The sequence below is a fragment of the Engystomops pustulosus genome, chromosome 10 (genome assembly GCF_040894005.1).
Source record: "Engystomops pustulosus chromosome 10, aEngPut4.maternal, whole genome shotgun sequence".
Classification (NCBI taxonomy): domain Eukaryota; kingdom Metazoa; phylum Chordata; class Amphibia; order Anura; family Leptodactylidae; genus Engystomops; species Engystomops pustulosus.
Window position 1 is genome coordinate 45,717,923 of NC_092420.1, and position 17,790 is coordinate 45,735,712.

The window sequence follows — 17,790 nt, forward strand, 5'->3', positions numbered from 1 at the left end:
GTGGCACAAATTTCTGCACTGAAGGGGGTTCTGGTGCTCTGTAGGACCATGCGCCAGATTTAACATGCAAAGTCTGACAGAAATGTATTGCACGCCCCCCAAAAAATAAGTGGTACACTCTGGCAAGCAGTGCAGGAAGCGCCAGATTCATCCAGAACGTACGCCACAAATCCTGTATGTGGTGCACTCTGCACATAGTGCAGTTTGCACTGTTCTTAGTAAATGTGCCTCTAACTGTTTATGCGATCATTCATTAAGGGGATTCTGAGACATCCTAGTTGTAGATTCAGTGTGATATCAAGCTTCATTTATCATTTCTTGGTGAAATGATTTGGTCATTGGAATAATATTAAGTGCAGTATGGGGGTGGTTAAACTGAGTCATAGGAATTCCTGAGAGCAGCGGACCACGCAGACACATAGCCATCATCTGCCGACTTGATTTACAGTACAACCTCTGCTAACAGGAATGACTTCACGTTATCTTAAAGGGAACACCACTCAAATGCCCATTATCATTATTATGAAAGGACTGGAATATTGCAGGTTGTACACATGTTTTATTTGGATACAACTAGATCTTCATATATTTGGCCAATTTGACCCCTAACGGCAGAATGTATAAGACATGTTCTGAAAGTATGATCACCAAGGAATTCCTGAAAATGGAAAAATTACACAACACACTATTTTGTCATAATTGCTAAGGGGAGTAGTCCATAATTTTCTACTTACAGAAGTATAATGACAAGAGAAGTCCCATAATATTTCTTTAACATTAGTTCAGTCAAGTAAGATACACCTGCAAAACGTCTCGCAGGATTTGAAATTGAATTACAGAAATGGTTGTTTTTTTGCTGAAAGTTTATAGCAAAATGTCAATTATTTTGCAAGTGCCACAATGGAGGTCCTAGGTTTAACACGCGCACTAGTAAACACCTTGCTGAGGTGCAGTAATTGTTGGCACCAGTGAGGTCCACAGCAGGATGAGTCGCTTGGTCTGGAACAAAAGGCACATTTTTGAAATTTCATTGCAGTTTACATTAACATTGCCTGATCAGGGTGCAATCAGGGTTTAGTCACTGAAACATTTTTCATCAGAGTTCAGTTTTCAGTCAGAGTTTGTTCAGTGTCTCAGTTTTTCATGCATGTTTTTTTGCAATTTCAAAGCATTTTTCATGCGCAGATGAACGTGCATGAAAAGGACTCTTATATGGCCATTGATCAGTGAAATGCATTGCACTTGCATGTGTCTCAGAGTGCAATGCTTTTTTTTGACGCATCTCCATTGACTTGTACGGTACGCTTTTCACGTGCGTAGCAAGCAAGGGTTAAAAAAAGTGTGTGTGCACAAGTGAAAAAGTCTGAAAAAGCAATGCAAGTTCTGCACATCAAAAGCACATGCAGAACACATGCTTGAAAAATAAGGCCTAGGCTATTGGCTGTCAATTAAAGCCAAGAGTGAGGCAGTGGAATTTGCATATCACATGAGTTGTCGTCTTTTTAATCAAAATACCATAAATCAATTATGGTGTATGCCCCCATATTTGTGGGAGCCCTATTAAGCATTGTGGCATGCCTGTGGACTGTTTAGGCTAAGGTTACACAGTTATTTTTATGCAATTTTATGATCCAAAGCCAGAAGTTGGATACAAAATGAAGTACTGAAATCTCTAATTTTTTACCAGCCACCCTTGGCTTTGGAACAAAAAACTGCAACAAAAAGTCTATGTGCAACTAAACCAGCCTAGTGCTCTATTAAAGGAATAGTTCAAGCCATGGAGTAATCTTTCATATTAGCTTATCAGAGTAAATAATGCTGCTTTCACTTTATCCATCCATCTGTCTATACTTTAGTGTATAAGTAGCAGTAATATTCTTCTTTCAACTATTTATACATTCTTCTATAACCCAACTCATTTCACCCAACCAACCCCACTTCATATAATAAGGAGAGAAGAGGCAAGGCACCTCATCACTGAGACCCCCACCGATAAGCAAGTTAGGTCCGAACCTGTGGATAGGGCCTAACTTTGATTAGTGGGAAAGCCCTTTTAAATGTCTAAATGTCTTAAAAACATTTATTTGCAAGAAAAATTGTTTAGTGCAATAATAACATATTCAATTTAAAAAAAAAAAAAAAAATCTTACAATTCTAGATTCTTCCTTTTTTGATTCCAAACTCCATAGGTAACATAGTAATTATCCATGGTTACTGTTATATAGAGGCTCCAAAGTGAACTAAATCTGAAGCTGTCATGTTAAAAAACTAACAATTCTAATAAGAATTGCTTATATGCAATTGTGCCTCGAAGCGCTTATAACTGGAGAGATAAGTGTGTAGACATTATTTTTAACTTTAAAGGGGTTGTCCGAGACTGTAAAACAGAAAACATTGGTGGCTGGAAGGGGACTGCTTAAAAATTTTTTACATGTATTCACCTCCAAGGTCCCTTATGACGTGCCATCTCTCTGGTCTATGCCCCATGTAAACAGATAGGGACACGGAAGCTGCGCTGAATTCAGCATCCGGCCAGCCTGTTATTTACATGGGGCACGGACAGTAGAGATGGCAGCGCAGGATGCCAGGAGGGTATGTATAAGGTTTTTTTTTTAAAGCAGTCCCCTCCCAGCCAGCAAGGTTTGTTGTTTTACAGTCTAGGACAGTGGTGGCTAACCTATGGCACGGGTGCCAGAGGTGGCACTCACAGCCCTTTCTGTGGGCACTCAGGCCATCCCCAGAGAGGACTCTAGGTATCTTCCTGCTGTCCCAGACAGCACAGGACTTGCTCTGCACAGAGCTATTTTAAAGTGACAGGACTACCTGGGTCTACTGGAAGAGTGGGGGGGAGCAGATCTGGATTATCATTGTAGCTCCTGCTCAGGCCCTGACAATTCTTCCTGTTTATGGAACCTTGGAGGGAAGGTACAATGATCATCCAAATTTCTTCTATTTTCTGCTTTATTGGTGTCCTCAGGGTGCTGGTATCAATGAAAACTGTGACAGGGAAGGGAGTATAAATCACAAATTACATTTCTGTGTTGGCACTTTGCGATAAATAAGTGGGTCTTGGTTGTAGTTTGGGCACTCAGTCTCTAAAAGGTTCGCCATCACTGGTCTAGGACAACCCCTTTAGGACATCCAACAGAGATAGACTTACAACACTGATGTATGGTGAGACAAAATCCAATGCTTCCTAACTTCTGTATGAGAATCATGTGTGAGAACTCTTCAAATGCTCTTTGAAGAAAACTCTTTCTGGCTATAAGACATGGTCACTTTGGTTCATATTGTTACCATTGGTTCTGCTAAAGTTTGATGGTCATCATTAAAGACCTCACAAGGGATTTCTGTCATCTAGTTGTCCTGGACTCCACAGACAAAAAAACCACAGAGGTCTAAAAAAAGATGGGCAACAATTACATGTAAAGAGTAATTGTAGTTTTTAACATATTTTGTAAATTATTAGACAAGGTGAATATAATCAATTTATGTTCTATAGTTTAGGAAAATAATATCTTCCCTCTTGTTAGCTCACTGCTGTCTGCTATATTGCCCAGTTTTCTGCTCATATCTATTTTCTGTGCAGACAGACTGCAGTTCATAGAGGTTTGTGGAGAGAGTAGAAAGATTCAAGGGTGGCTTTCTGCGCACGAAGTGGGGATCTTGGCCTGTCTAAGCATTGAAAGCATTCATGTGAATAGTTGTCCTTTTATGATAAATTTCACCCTGTAGTTTCTGTCCAAATACTGTTGCCATGGGTGATAACAGCTGCATTCAAGCCAATCCCATAATTTCCCCCAGGATTCATAAGGTATTTGTAATGAGTTAGGTTTTCATGCCATTCTCTTCTTTATTATTAGATTGCTCCCATATAAAGGGAAATTCAAATGGTTTATAAGAAGAAATCTGTTACAGACCCAAGTCCCCTACAAAGGGTATAGAAGCCAATTATTACAAGAATCTGCTGCCTTGCAGGTGCTACTATATGCTGACATGGTGATCACAATGTTGTTGGATTTATCATATATTCTCTCTGCACAAGAAGACAGTGTATATACAGTACTGCATGTGAACCTGGAACAGTAACGCAACATGCACTTTACTGCGGACATTCACTGATATTACCACATTATTTCAGTAACCGCCATCCCACTAACATTCTGCCATTTGGGGACTGCGACGTTCAGTTATTAGTAAGTTGCCGTCTTCCAACATTTTAGCAGGTTCATTGAGTATAATCTAACCTAAAGTGTCCTTGGCACCAGGGATATCAGCAGATGACTTCTACTCTGTACAAGAGCCACAACCAGCATCTTGTTACCCTGCAGAGAAGAGACCTCAACTGCCAGAAACAGCTGAACTTGTGTATTCCATCACAGAGGCACCATATATCTTCAGATGCATTACCAGGGGGCATCTACTGGGCACTATTAGAGCTTCTCATACTCCCATCATATTTATATTGTGCTACCTGGTTTAGTGCCTGAACCCTTGGGAGTATATCCACAACTTTGGGATTCTTGCAGAGTTGGGATGGGCAGTGCCAACTATTCCCTCATGTGCCATCCACATTCCATGCCACACAGACACATCTAGGAGGAGGTTGCAGCCTCTACAATGTTACATATCCTTGTGGAAGAGTATTATTGCCCCAGCATAGACTACATAGGTATATGCCACCCAGAGGAGTGTCACTTACATGCCCAGGTCGCTGTAGATGTTGAAGAACTCCATTTGGTTGCAAGCTTGGATCCATCCCACCACCCAGGTCTCATTCCTAGGTAGGGGCGGCATGACCACCCGGGCTGAGGCTTTGAAGTAGGGGGTCTTGTACCTTAAGACAATGGGCGAGTTCTCCTCTATGGAGGTCGGGCACTGGTCTATGGTGGCACACACGTCATACACGGTGATGTTCTCCCTCCTGATGCGGGACTTGCAGGTGAGGCTCTGCAGACAGCCCATGATCGCCGCTTCGCTCGGGGGCAGGAGGGCAGAGGCATCAATTCCACGGAACAGGGCAATCGCCGCGGTGGGAAACAATGGGGCGTGCGGTGCGTGTGCCAGCAGCCGTGGCCCGGGTCATGTGTGACGGGCCGGACATGCAGCAGTAGCAGCGGCGGTGATGATGAGGAGGAGGAATCCCGGGAGTGTAGATGGTAATATTATATAGCCGCACACTGATGGATGGATGCCCCCCTCCCCGCCCCTCCTCCTCCCTACCATGCTGTTCTCCAGTGCCACCTGCCTCTTCTTCCCAACCTGTGCCCTCCACCCCAGGCCGTTCCTAGACCGTCCTCCAGTGCTCTTGTGGGGTCGCCAGCCCTTGTCATGTCCCAGGTGGCAGGAGCCGGCGCGGTGGTCGGGCTGCCTGTCAGCCGCTCTGTGCAGCTTGGGAGGAGAAGCGGCGCTCAGCTGATGCCCCCACCCACCGCACTGTCAGAGCATTAGCACAAGCGGGGAGCTACTAGCGCGGCCATATGCCAGCTCCTGGGTCCCCATCAGCCGCCTCCGCACACACTGCTATGTGTCATGTCGGCTCTATCTGCAGCACCGCGATCATTGGGGGGTCACAAGCAGATTGTCCCTTCTCGGCAGCGGTAAGATTACAAGGTGTAAATCCCCTGCTGCTGCTGTCACATGCAGGTTGTGTGTGAGAGGAGGACGCGCTGTGTATACGGTGACACATGACATACCGCCATTGGAACAGGGTGCGTGGAGTGCGGGACTCCTGCCCGTGTCATAGTAGTGTGAATTCACAGTCTTGTCATAAGATGAATATATATACATACACACACACGTATATATTTTCAGGTGGAGGCTATGCTCACACTTGAAGACCTTTTTCACAATTTTGCCTGGCTTCAGTAACCAGTAGGGGGAGCCCTCTGCATTCGGGTCTACATGTCTAGTAGTAGGCAGCTCAACAGAGGACACAGAAGTGTACTCTATTAATTTGCTTAACAAAGTAGGGGCTCGCCAAAAAATTTAAATGTTATAGATTTCAGGAACACATTTTGAGATTATTTTAATATTTTCCATGTGAGTGAACTATATCAGATTTTTTCAGCACACTACCTCAGCCTATAACCTACATGACTGGTGATACTAGGAACTTATTGAAATTTCCATGTTCACCACAAAGAGCACTTACTTTATTGGGTCCATGAAAAAAAACCACAGGGTCTTGCAATTGTTTGGTCTGTTTAGTATGGACTACTATTTACCATTGAACTCGCAGCTTTCATCTTAGTTCTCTCCATGATTTTTCTTTTTCTTGCATAGGTTTATTTTATGTCACCTTCATGCGTTTTTTTTTCTTTCGCGCTATTTTACGTCCTAAAAAATATTTGCATGGGGAACTAAGTGTGCAGTATTATACACCAAGCACACAAATGTTGTTGTGTGTTCCCTGAAACCGGATGCGTTCTTATTTTACCTTCTATTTTAGAGAAAACCTCAGGTGCTCCTGGCTATATCACAGAAGCTCCTTCTGGCTCTGTCGTCTGCTGATTATAAGGTCACCAGTTCTCTTGCTGGGGAGGAGGAGGTAGGCAGTAACACCGCACAGAGGTGTGCAAATTAGATGAAGACCAAGCTAGAAGGGGCTCCCGCGGAGCCCTTGAGGCTTGTTTGCATAATTTGGAAACACATTTTCTCCAAAACTAAACCATTAGAAACTAAAGGAAGAATGGACTGTTATAGAGGACATACACCACAGTAAGTGTGTGTGGTGTAAAATACTGCAGCTATGTGATGGAAATATAAGCCTAGCATAGGAGCGGCAGAATACACAGTTATAAGGAATGATGGTCCAGAAAATGTTCTACACAGTTGTGAATTGCAGGCAAAGATTATTAGCTAGGCCAGGTTTCAGATCAATGGGCCAGATCTAGGGATCTACAAGGCATCTTATTTGGGTCATTAGACATGGGTTTGTGGATGTTATACAGTTTATATAATATGGATGGATTAAAGACAAGATTCTTAAATATACTCAGGATAAGAAAATAACACTCTCTAATTCACTGTTTTAACAAAAATACAGCATTTCACAGATCATGCGGTCTCTATCAGTCCTGATGTACACAATTCCTTGGAATCTGACTCTTAATCTCATGAATTAAGGGCCAGGAAGCATATTTTTCTCCTGTCTGAGCACACGCAGACACACCGACTTTCTGCCGGCAAGCAACATAGGAGGAAAGTAAAGCTACAAGATACAGACAGTCTTTATCCAGGGGGGGGGGGGTGGAGGCACATCGGATCTGACAGTATATGTGGCTGAGATGTAGTAGTGCTGAGAATGTCATGTGTTATATGCATCTCATGGATCTCTTCATCTCTGATCAGTCTTATCTCTCTTTTTCTATGTGTCAGATACTAGTGAGTGTTCAAAAGCTAAATAAAAGTATAGATAAACCTGGATAATTTAAGCACATTGTCAGCACACAGCATCTCATAGCACTAGAGGGATAATGATCCCTCTTAGAAAGTCCCCCCTCCCACACTGGAATTTTACTCTGACCCTCACTGAGTGAGGAGCTAAAACAGCAATAAAACAGCGTGAAATTATAAAGCAAGGGGTTAAAAATTATCTTTATTGTGTAAATATCACTAAGGGATTCAAATTTCCGTTTATCAGCAAACCCCTTTAAAGTGTAACCATTATTTAAGATCATTTTTTATATTGTTTGGCAAACATATTTTTTAATATACTTCATTAACAAATTCTTCATAGTTTGTACTGTATGTACTATATATGTACTAATGTAAGCAGCTCCTAGTGCTATCTCCGATCGGAACCCTCTGATGCCAGCAAAAACTGCTGTGGAGTACAATTGAAACTTATTCATGAGGGGGCGGGGCTAGGGGCAGTGACTCACGGGAGGGGCGTTGGAGAGTCCGGCGTTTCTATTGTACTTCGCAGCAGTGTTTGCTAGCGTTATCGGAGGGCTCCGATCTGAGATAGCTCTAGGAGCTGCTTACATTAGTACATATAGTTTACATTAAGCTCCTAGCGCTTTTGTTTTGGGTGACAGGTCCTCTATTAAGGTGTTTTACCAAGTATTATTCTTATATCCTTCTTGTGATCGGTGGGGGTGCCAGCAGTAAGCCAACCCCCCCCCCCCCCAATCAGCCCCTTTTTTTGTAGCTAGGGGATAACAATAATACTTGGTACAGCTCCTTAAACCCATATTGTATAATACAGAAGACTGTATATCTGTTAGATGCTGTGGTTAAACCTGACCATGGCACCAGAATAGCGGCTATGCAATCCAGGATGAAAAAAAAGTATCAGAGAAAAGTAAAGAATCAACTTTGCCTAGAACATATATAAAAATAAATGTAAAAAGATTATAAACATAATATCTCAATGAATGAAAATGCCTGATCGATTAAAATGTCAAGTTTAATACACCATAAAAGAAAAAAAATCTGGATCAACATTTTTTTTATAAAAAAAGTGATCAAAAGGTCTGACATTTCATGAAATGGTCTCACTGAAAGCTAGAGATTGTCTTGCAAAAAATGAAGCCTTATCCAGCTTTGTACACTGATGTATAAGAAAGTTATGGGTGTGTCAACAAAGTAATATAAAGACATTTTTTTTCCAAAGTTTTTCATTTTTTATAGGTCTTATAAATAACAAAAATGAAATATAGTGTCTACACGATTGTATTGACCTAAAGAATAAAGGGGAGGTGTCATTTGGACCACAAAGTGAAAGCTGTAAAAACAAAGCCTGCAAGAAAATAGCGTAACTGTGTTACAAATCGTGTCCAAATTTGTCCCACAATTAAAAACAAGCCTTTATGTGGATTCCCGAGGAAGGAGAGAATGAAGAGAAAACACACCCTTTGTGTCTCGGTGAGTCTGCCGGCATGGTGCCAGCTACTTCAGGTTTAATGGTTAAAAAAAATCTGATGAATGGTTCCCCTTAAATAAATGTGGTTCATTGGTAAAAAAAAAAAAAAAAAAATTAACCAGCAGTTTTCTTTTCCAATGTGGTTTCTGATGCAGTTTGAATCACCCCAAGCACTACTTGAATATACCATAAGGATGCTTGAGTACTCTAGATTCCTGAGGGTCATGCTTGAAGTCAAGGGAGCTGCCTTACAAGGTATCAAAAAGAGGCATGGTTTTCCTTAACCCATCATGGAAAACTCATTTGGAATAGATATACTTGTTTAGTTTTAATCCTGCATTATGTCAAAAGGCTTCCTGAAGGTCATGCTTGATGTCAAAGAAGCTACAAAGAGCTAATCGAGGCATGGTTTTCCTTATGCCATCCTGGAAAATGTATTTGCATATTTTCCCAGAATTCCCTAGTGGAGCGTCCATGGCTATAAGCCTCCACACGCCTACATACTCTAGCACACAGACTCACAATGCCTTGGGAAGGTTAGATATGTACTGCCAAGACACATGGTATCCATGGATAAAACAAAGAGCAAATCTACTGCAACAGCATGCATATTTGACTACTGCAATAAGTACAGGGAGCCTTAAAGGCGTGCTATCTGTGCCTGATTGATTTGAACGTTGTTATCCCTACCCATTGCTAGAATGAAATGTCAGCAGCAATAGGAAAAAGTCTGGTCACTATTGAGCATATTGCAGTGAAGTTTACATCTTGTAAAGCCTAATGGACCTCAATACAACGTCACAATTTGCATATAAATGAAGTTTTCTTAAAAAATGCTGTCTGCTTATCATTTTTTATTTTAGATTTTGGCACAACGTCTTGTCGCTGTGTCCCATTTACATGAAGGACATTGCTTTTATGCTGCAGATAGCTATGTCTGCCAAGTTTACTGATTCAGTTGGATGTTTACTGAGAATTGGAATTTTACTTTGGTGATCTAAAAGATGGGAATGAGAGAGGCTGCAAGTCATAGTGGAATCTTCTGACAGATTATAAATAGGCAAAGAATGTGCCCTGCTATATATGATACCTCAAACAGGGACTCCTGCGAGAGATCTGCAGTGGACATGCCCATGATGAGTGTGTGTACAGGACTGCAGATTTTTCAGCATAAAACACAAAACATCTGAACCTGACCAGAAATGTTAAATTATGTTACACTTTAGAGTTAAGGCAACATGGTCTATGAACAAGTACTGGAGCAAATCTAACCTTCCTCCAAACTCTGGAGACATCAGTAGCCCTGTATTTGTACATCAGAAGAAACACCGTTATTATTAGTATTTGACTTGTAATCCTTATTATCTAGTAACGATGCAATCCTCCCAGCCTTTTGCAGTGGCGAAAAAGAGATGAAAGATTTTATATATTTCTTTGCCCTCAGCCAGCCCTTTACTCCAGCACCATACAATATAATTCCCCCTTCACGCCCACCATTACCTATCCCATTGTGTCCCCCCCGGGTCACTGTCACATTGTGGCCTTCTCTTCCCCCTCACTTGTGCCTTTAATAATTCCTTTACTTATATAGCGCTCACAGATAACGCAATGCTGCACACTGTTTGCGAAATCCTCACTTCTCCCCAAGAGCTGTCCTCTCCTCTGACATGTGTAAGGGATCAACTCAAATGGCAACTTCAGTAACAGTCCAGGTAGCTGTCTTTCAAAAAAAAACAGTTTAACAGAACAGAATAGCTTGCTTCAATATAACAGAAAAACACAGTCAATATAAAGGCTTGACTCACAGTCCTTTGTAGATTGTCTTCTCATGCTGGTGGATGGATACACAATGTCACTATTGCTGGTCCTTGGCTGTATAACACCTCCAGCTCTGCATGCAGTATAGCAGACTCCCAGACTGCAAAACACATCACACAGCTCACAGCTCACCTGAGCTTCCTGGCTTCATCTTTCAGCCAAAACCTGGCCTGGATATGTGGGTGTAGTCACCCACCCTGCTCTTTGACTACTCCAATGAAAGCCGGCCCATATCAACTGCATTGACTCCTTAAGGATGCAGCCAGTGTATAGCTTAAGGCCTCTTGCACACTAGCGTTGCGTTTCACGTGCGGGTGCAATGCGTGAAAAACTGACGTTTTGGCTGCGTTTTTGTTCCATTTTTCCTTGGAGTAATTTGCGTTTTTTTTGCGTTTTCGGCGCATTTTTGACGCGCGATTCAATGGGAGACTCGAGCATATTTCAAAGGGACCATGGTTTGGGATTAAAATGTGTTATTTAATTGAAAAATAATGTCTTCTGATAATTTGCAAACATCGGCGATCTATTCTTCACTGTTCCGCGCGTATATTATCTCCCGACAATTTAGCAGATGTGAAGAACAGTGAAGAATAGAATAAAAACATTGTACACAGTGAACACAGTGAACACAGGATCATTTAAGATAAAAACACAGTGCAGAACACAGTGCAGAATAGATTACAGATGTTCGGCACATCTGCTTACTTGTCGGGAGATACGCGCGGAACGGCGCGAACAAAATAGCATGTGAAGAACAATATATATGTGTGTGAAGAACAAATTGCAGATGTTTAAATACATCTGCAATGTCTTCTTCACACATATATATTGTTCTTCACATGCTATTTTGTTCGCACCGTTCCGCGCGTATCTCCCGACAAGTAAGCAGATGTGCCGAACATCTGTAATCTATTCTGCACTGTGTTCTGCACTGTGTTTTATCTTAAATGATCCTGTGTTCACTGTGTTCACTGTGTACAATGTTTTTATTCTATTCTTCACTGTTCTTCATTGTGTTTTTTTAATTAAATGCTCGATCGCGAGCAGGGGAAATAATGTTATTCTGGTCACCTAGCAACCCTTACGTTTAAAACGCATTGCACTCGCATTGCACTTGCAATGATTGCGAGTGCAATGCGTTCTTGATGCATCTCTATAGACTTGAATGGGGCGTGAAAAACGCGCGTGACCCGCAAAAATAGAGCATGCTGCGATTTTGACGCGCGTGCAAACGAACGCAAGCACGCGCGTTAAAAACCACGCTAATGGAGAAAGACCCATTGAATACAATGGGACAGAGTGCAATGCGAGTTCTGAGCGTCAAATGCACGCGCAGAACTCGCGCGTGAAAAACGCCAGTGGAGAAGGGGCCTTAGGCTCAAACCCATTTTTTGGATTCTGAATTGTGTCACTTTATATGGTTATAACTTTAGAACACTGTTACTTATCAAAAAGATTCTGAGATTGTTTTTTCCGCACATGTTGTACTTCATTTTAGTGGACAAATTTGGCTGATGTGTTTTGCGTTTATTTATTAAAAATAGAAAAAAAATCATGAATTTTTTATTAAATTTTCCATTTTCGAAATTCGAAATCATTGCATTTTCAGGCAGATAGATTTATCACCGAAATAAGTTGCACGTCTTACAAATCGGATATCGATTTTCCGTATTTGGGGCTAAATACTGTTTTGAATGAAATTTTACATATTTAACATAAAAACTCCCAATATAACAAACCCATTTTCAAATCTGCGCCCCTCAAACTATCAGAAACAGCTTTTAGGAAGATTGTTTACCCCTCCAGATCTTCATAGTAATTACATCAAAATGGAGGTGAAATTTAGAATGGTCAAATTGTGTTGGTTATATGTTTATTTAGCAATAAAATTCAAACATTTCCAAAAGATAAAAAGATAAAACCCATCTAAAAATATGTTCTGCAATTTCTCCCGACAGACACCCCCCACTTGTGGCCATTACTTGTTTTATGGGTTCACAGTGAGGCGCAGAAGGGAAGGAGCACCCTGCAGCTGCCAGGATTTTAGTTTTCTCATTGGACCCTTTTGTAGGCTATAAAATTTTAGCTTTTTCGTTATTGGGGCCATGTGATAGCATTTTTTTTGCGGGATGAGATGCTTTTTCCAGTGTTACCATTTTGGGGTTGTTATCCCATATGGTTGAAAATTTAGGAACTTTTTTTTAGGTCAGGAGTAGAAAAGCATCAATTCTGTACTGGATTTTTTACTTTTTTTTTTGGTGTTCACCGTATAACCTAATGTGGCATAACATTTTTGCTTTTTCAGCTATGGAGCTGGTTGATGGCTTGTTTTTTACGGGACATGTTCTACTTTGCAACAGTATCATTCTGGAGTACATATGTTTTTTTGATCACTTTTTATTTCATTTTTTTGTGGGATTCAATAGGTAAAAATCATAATCTTTGGCGTGTTTTTAACAGTTTTCATTGTGCGGGGTTCATTAATTATTTACTTTAATTGTACGGGTTGTTACGGACACGGTGATACTATATATGGGGGGTTTGGGTTATGAGTTACACTTTTTTTAGTGTTATATGTCTCTTTATAAGTTATGGGGTTTATGGGCATTTATATTGATTTATTACTTTATTTTTTATTGAAAAACACTTTTTTTACTTTTTTACTACTTTCACCATGGGACATGAACAAGCAATCATCTGTTCATGATAATACTCTGCAATACTGATGTATTGCAGGGTATTAGCAGTGTCAGCCTATGCATATGCATAGGCTGACACTGTGCCTTTAAGATGACGTCATTATCTTATGCAGAACATAATTTCCAAACAGGAGGCAAAATACTTAGCAGTGGATCATCCGGTCATACCGACCTTCTATCTTGTCCCTAAGGTACACAAATCCCTTGAATCCCCACCTGGAAGACCAATAGTGGCAGGTATTGGCAGCCTAAGTGAGAAGGCATGCACTTATTTGGATTATTTTTTACAGCCTTTCGTGCTCGAGTTGGACTCATACCTACGCGACTCCATGCACCTCATGGAACGTCTGAACAACATACAGATACCAACAGGTACGCTAATCGTGACAATGGATGTAGAGTCCCTCTACACCAACATTTCACATGATATAGGTGTGGGGGCAACTGCTTACTTCCTGGATAAGCAGACCAACTCAGACAGGGGACATGATTCTTTTTTATTGGAGCTTTTGGATTTTGTCCTTAGGCACAATTACTTTACCTTTGACAGGACATTTTACCGCCAGGTCTCGGGGACCGCGATGGGGGCACGCTGTGCTCCTTCCTACGCCAACCTCTTTTTGGGTTGGTGGGAGGAGACCAGGGTGTTCCCGTCGCGGTCTTTCCAGACCAAGGTATTACATTGGCTCCGCTTTATTGACGATATTGTGTTGTTTTGGCAGGGTACATATCAAGAATGCCTAGAATTTGTGGCGGAACTCAATGATAACCCGTACAACATCTACCTAGCCCCACAGATTTCGGAAAAAACGGCTGACTTCTTGGATCTCAAACTAACAATCCAAGATTCAAGCATTACAACCACACTGTTCAGGAAGAAAACAGCTACCAACAACTTACTGCACTATACGAGTTTTCACCCAACACATCAAAAGAACGGTATCCCAGTGGGGCAGTTCATGAGGATACGAAGGAACTGTAGCGATGACAAGGAATTTAAGAAAAATGCACTGGAATTGACAACAAGACTAAAAGCAAGAGGTTATCCCAAGAAAATAATCTCTAAAGCCTATATGCGAGCCAAGAATGCCAACAGAGAAGACATCCTAAAACCAAAGTATCGAATACCGGAAAAGAAAACAAGACTCATTACCACATATAACAACCAGTGGCAGGATATATATCGTATACTGGGCAGAAATTGGAACATACTCTTAACTGAACCGAAATTGGAGTCTTACATCGACGCGACTCCGACAATTACGTCAAGGAAGGCACGAAACCTTAAAGACATCTTGGTGAAGAGCCATTTCAAACGCCAAGGAGACTCAACAGGTGGAAAGAAATTAACAGGCTCATTTGCATGCGGAAATTGCAACATATGCCAATATATGCTGCCATCGAATGAGTTTGAAGACCCTATAGACGGTAAGAGACATCATCTTAAACACTACATTAATTGCCGCACAAGAAACGTGGTATATGCAATCACTTGTTCTTGCCCTAAGGTATATATAGGGCAGACATCACAGGAGCTGCGCAAAAGAATCCAGAAGCATCTTTCCACAATATCCACAGCAAGACGAGACATTGGCAAAGATAGAAGTCTGACTTCGGTTGCCTCGCACTTCCACCATTACCACGGAGGTAAGTGCGGAGGAATCAAAATCATGGGTCTGGAGAAAGTCTTCTCCAATATAAGAGGGGGAAGTGTAGTTCCACTACTACTACAAAAAGAGAGCAAGTGGATTTTTCAAACTCAGTCCATGACCCCCAGAGGACTAAACGAAGAATTCCTCTTTACTGGCTTTTACAAAAAATAACAACATTAACAGGAACTAAAGCGTAGAATCACTGTAGTAACAAAAATAAAGATAAATCAATACCCCTATCTACTATATGATGGGCATATATGGAGGGCATTAAATTTTCTATGCAACTATATGCCAGTACTCATATATATGCACACATGACACTTTATAGTACACTTATGTCACAGCTTTGTTTTTTTCATGAAGGTCTTATCGTTTTATTTATTATTTTTTCTTCCTTCTCTTCCTTCCCACTTTTGTTTCACTACAGGTTTTCTCCACCAAACACGAAGAAGCTCATTTACGATTTGCACCTAGTCCATTTTTATCCTAAATCACTTTCTACTCCAGAGAATGTTCATGCAGAATAAAAGATGAAGGAAAGAAGCAAACTACTGGAGCCACAGAGATCAATGTACTAATGTTTTTTGCACAGGTCACTTTAACATATCTGCACTAGTTTCACTTTGTACAGCCATATTATGAAATATAACAATTTTAGCATAATTATAATAACCTAAGCACAAAACTGGTTATTGAACAAAACCTTATAATGTATAGAATAACAACAGGTCAAAACTATGTATATCCCCATGTATTCCCCCATGACACAAGCCTGTTCCCCTTCGTTATGCACTTATGATACGTATCATCCTTTCTACCTGTGATGTGACGATCGCGGCACTACTCTCGCGATCGTCGCTTGGCCCGCGCATGCGCAGTCCCCCGACTTGGAGGAGGAGGATCGGGGTGACTGCGCGTGCGCGTGGTTCGGGCGACGGCGCGGGAGGCTCGCGGTCGTTACACTCACAAGCGGAAGCCAGGTAAGAACGCTGGCCGCCATTGGTACATAACTTGTTACCCCTTTGTATATATACCCCGGACACCCTAGTGTTCAATTACCCCTGAGGAAGCCACACTTAGTGGCGATACGCGTGGGGCTCGCAACCACATCCCCCTGAATGCAGCCCCAATTGGGTAATATTCGGCTCTTTGACACTAGCATGGTTTGGCCTATATGTTGACTGGCTATTTGTGCCTTAATTATAGACGGGATTTGTATACCTACCTGCTTCTTTGTCAGCCATGAATATGTACAAATGTATCTTTGTGATTTAACTATACTGCATTCTCACGCCAAGGGGGCAATGTGGAGGGTTATTTTGGTTGCATCATAACCATTCCCTTTGTATGCATGAACTTTTTCATGCAGTTTTAAATGTTTTTAACGGTGTCCTTAATAAACTTTGTACTGATTAATTTTCAATCTTTCTGAGGATCATTTATACACACCACACTGGTTTACCTTGATACTACTTTGCAACAGTATCATTCTGGAGTACATATGTTTTTTTGATCACTTTTTATTTCATTTTTTTGTGGGATTCAATAGGTAAAAATCATAATCTTTGGCGTGTTTTTAACAGTTTTCATTGTGCGGGGTTCATTAATTATTTACTTTAATTGTACGGGTTGTTACGGACACGGTGATACTATATATGGGGGGTTTGGGTTATGAGTTACACTTTTTTTAGTGTTATATGTCTCTTTATAAGTTATGGGGTTTATGGGCATTTATATTGATTTATTACTTTATTTTTTATTGAAAAACACTTTTTTTACTTTTTTACTACTTTCACCATGGGACATGAACAAGCAATCATCTGTTCATGATAATACTCTGCAATACTGATGTATTGCAGGGTATTAGCAGTGTCAGCCTATGCATATGCATAGGCTGACACTGTGCCTTTAAGATGACGTCATAGACGCCATCTTTCAGGCAGTGCCTACAGACAGCTCTGGGGTCCTGATAAGGGTGTTATAGTTATAGCTGGCACCCCGTGTGTCCCGATGCCGGTCTAGCTCAGATCTTGAGCTGAACCGGCATCAGCTAAGCGCCCGCTATATCGGACGCTGAGCGTCAAGAGGTTAAGAAACTTTGCTACATTTAAAAACATGTCAGAAACCTAAGGTTCCTGACCAAACATTAACCGTCTCACTTCACTGAGGCCAGGCACCTCGATGATACATATCTTCCATCAATAATGGCCCCTTGTACCTTCTCACACATGCTACTGGGTGCCACTCTGATGCTGGCAGACGAGATGACATAATATCATATTGCCTGTCAGACTCTGCTGCACACATCAGCCGTCACAGTGATAACACAGAGAGCTGACACCTATCGGCATCATCACGATTTTGAACTCCAAATACCACCCGCTGGGCAATTTCATGACAGTTGGGAGGTATGTCTATGCAGGGTCTGGGAGTTTGCAGTGCAGTACACTTAGTACACTAAGATTTTACTTACTGAACTCACTGCTCCACCTCCATGGAGTTTCTATATAAACTGGCACCTCAGTGACCTTTGGTCTGTCTGATGTTAGTTATTATAACATTATGATCTTCAAATGCTGTCTATATCATCTGCAATTAATGCGACTGGGGGAACATTTGTGTATTATCGTTAGCATTTGGTTTAATGATAGATAAAAGGGGTTGTCATTAAAGTGTATCTCCAAAGTTATATTGATTTTGCCAAACTATTATATGTGATCCCCCCTTAAAACAAACAGACCAATGACCA

The 17,790-nt window shown here is 41.3% G+C and overlaps 2 protein-coding genes across 5 annotated transcripts in view; one reads left to right on the forward strand and one right to left on the reverse strand.

Annotated features, from left to right (window-relative positions):
* FAM78B (family with sequence similarity 78 member B) overlaps positions 1-10,908 on the reverse strand; it is a 100,221-nt gene extending 89,313 nt beyond the window's left edge. The window contains exon 1 of one of the 3 annotated variants that reach the window (XM_072126759.1): positions 10,820-10,908. Coding sequence is in view for 1 of the 3 variants with exons in the window: in XM_072126757.1 (XP_071982858.1) it covers positions 4,703-4,965 (263 nt within the window). In the remaining 2 variants the exon portion in view is untranslated. Of the gene's footprint in view, positions 1-4,702; positions 5,617-10,674; positions 10,773-10,819 lie in introns of those variants that run through there. The other 2 variants (XM_072126758.1, XM_072126757.1) reach the window with 2 other exon arrangements.
* A 2,460-nt stretch (positions 10,909-13,368) lies between these two features.
* On the forward strand, positions 13,369-16,440 carry LOC140104034 (uncharacterized). Of its 2 annotated transcripts, XR_011850230.1 has the most exons (4): positions 13,369-13,758; positions 14,109-14,814; positions 14,895-15,033; positions 15,469-16,440. XR_011850230.1 is itself a non-coding variant. In XM_072127373.1 (3 exons), exons 2-3 carry the CDS (start codon positions 14,346-14,348, stop codon positions 15,513-15,515), a joined length of 735 nt encoding a protein of 244 aa, XP_071983474.1. In that variant the 5' UTR covers positions 13,369-13,758; positions 14,109-14,345; the 3' UTR covers positions 15,516-16,440. The 2 variants fall into 2 exon arrangements, 1 of the variants encoding a protein (XP_071983474.1); XM_072127373.1 differs by having other exon boundaries at positions 14,109-15,033.
* Positions 16,441-17,790: the final 1,350 nt, after the last annotated feature.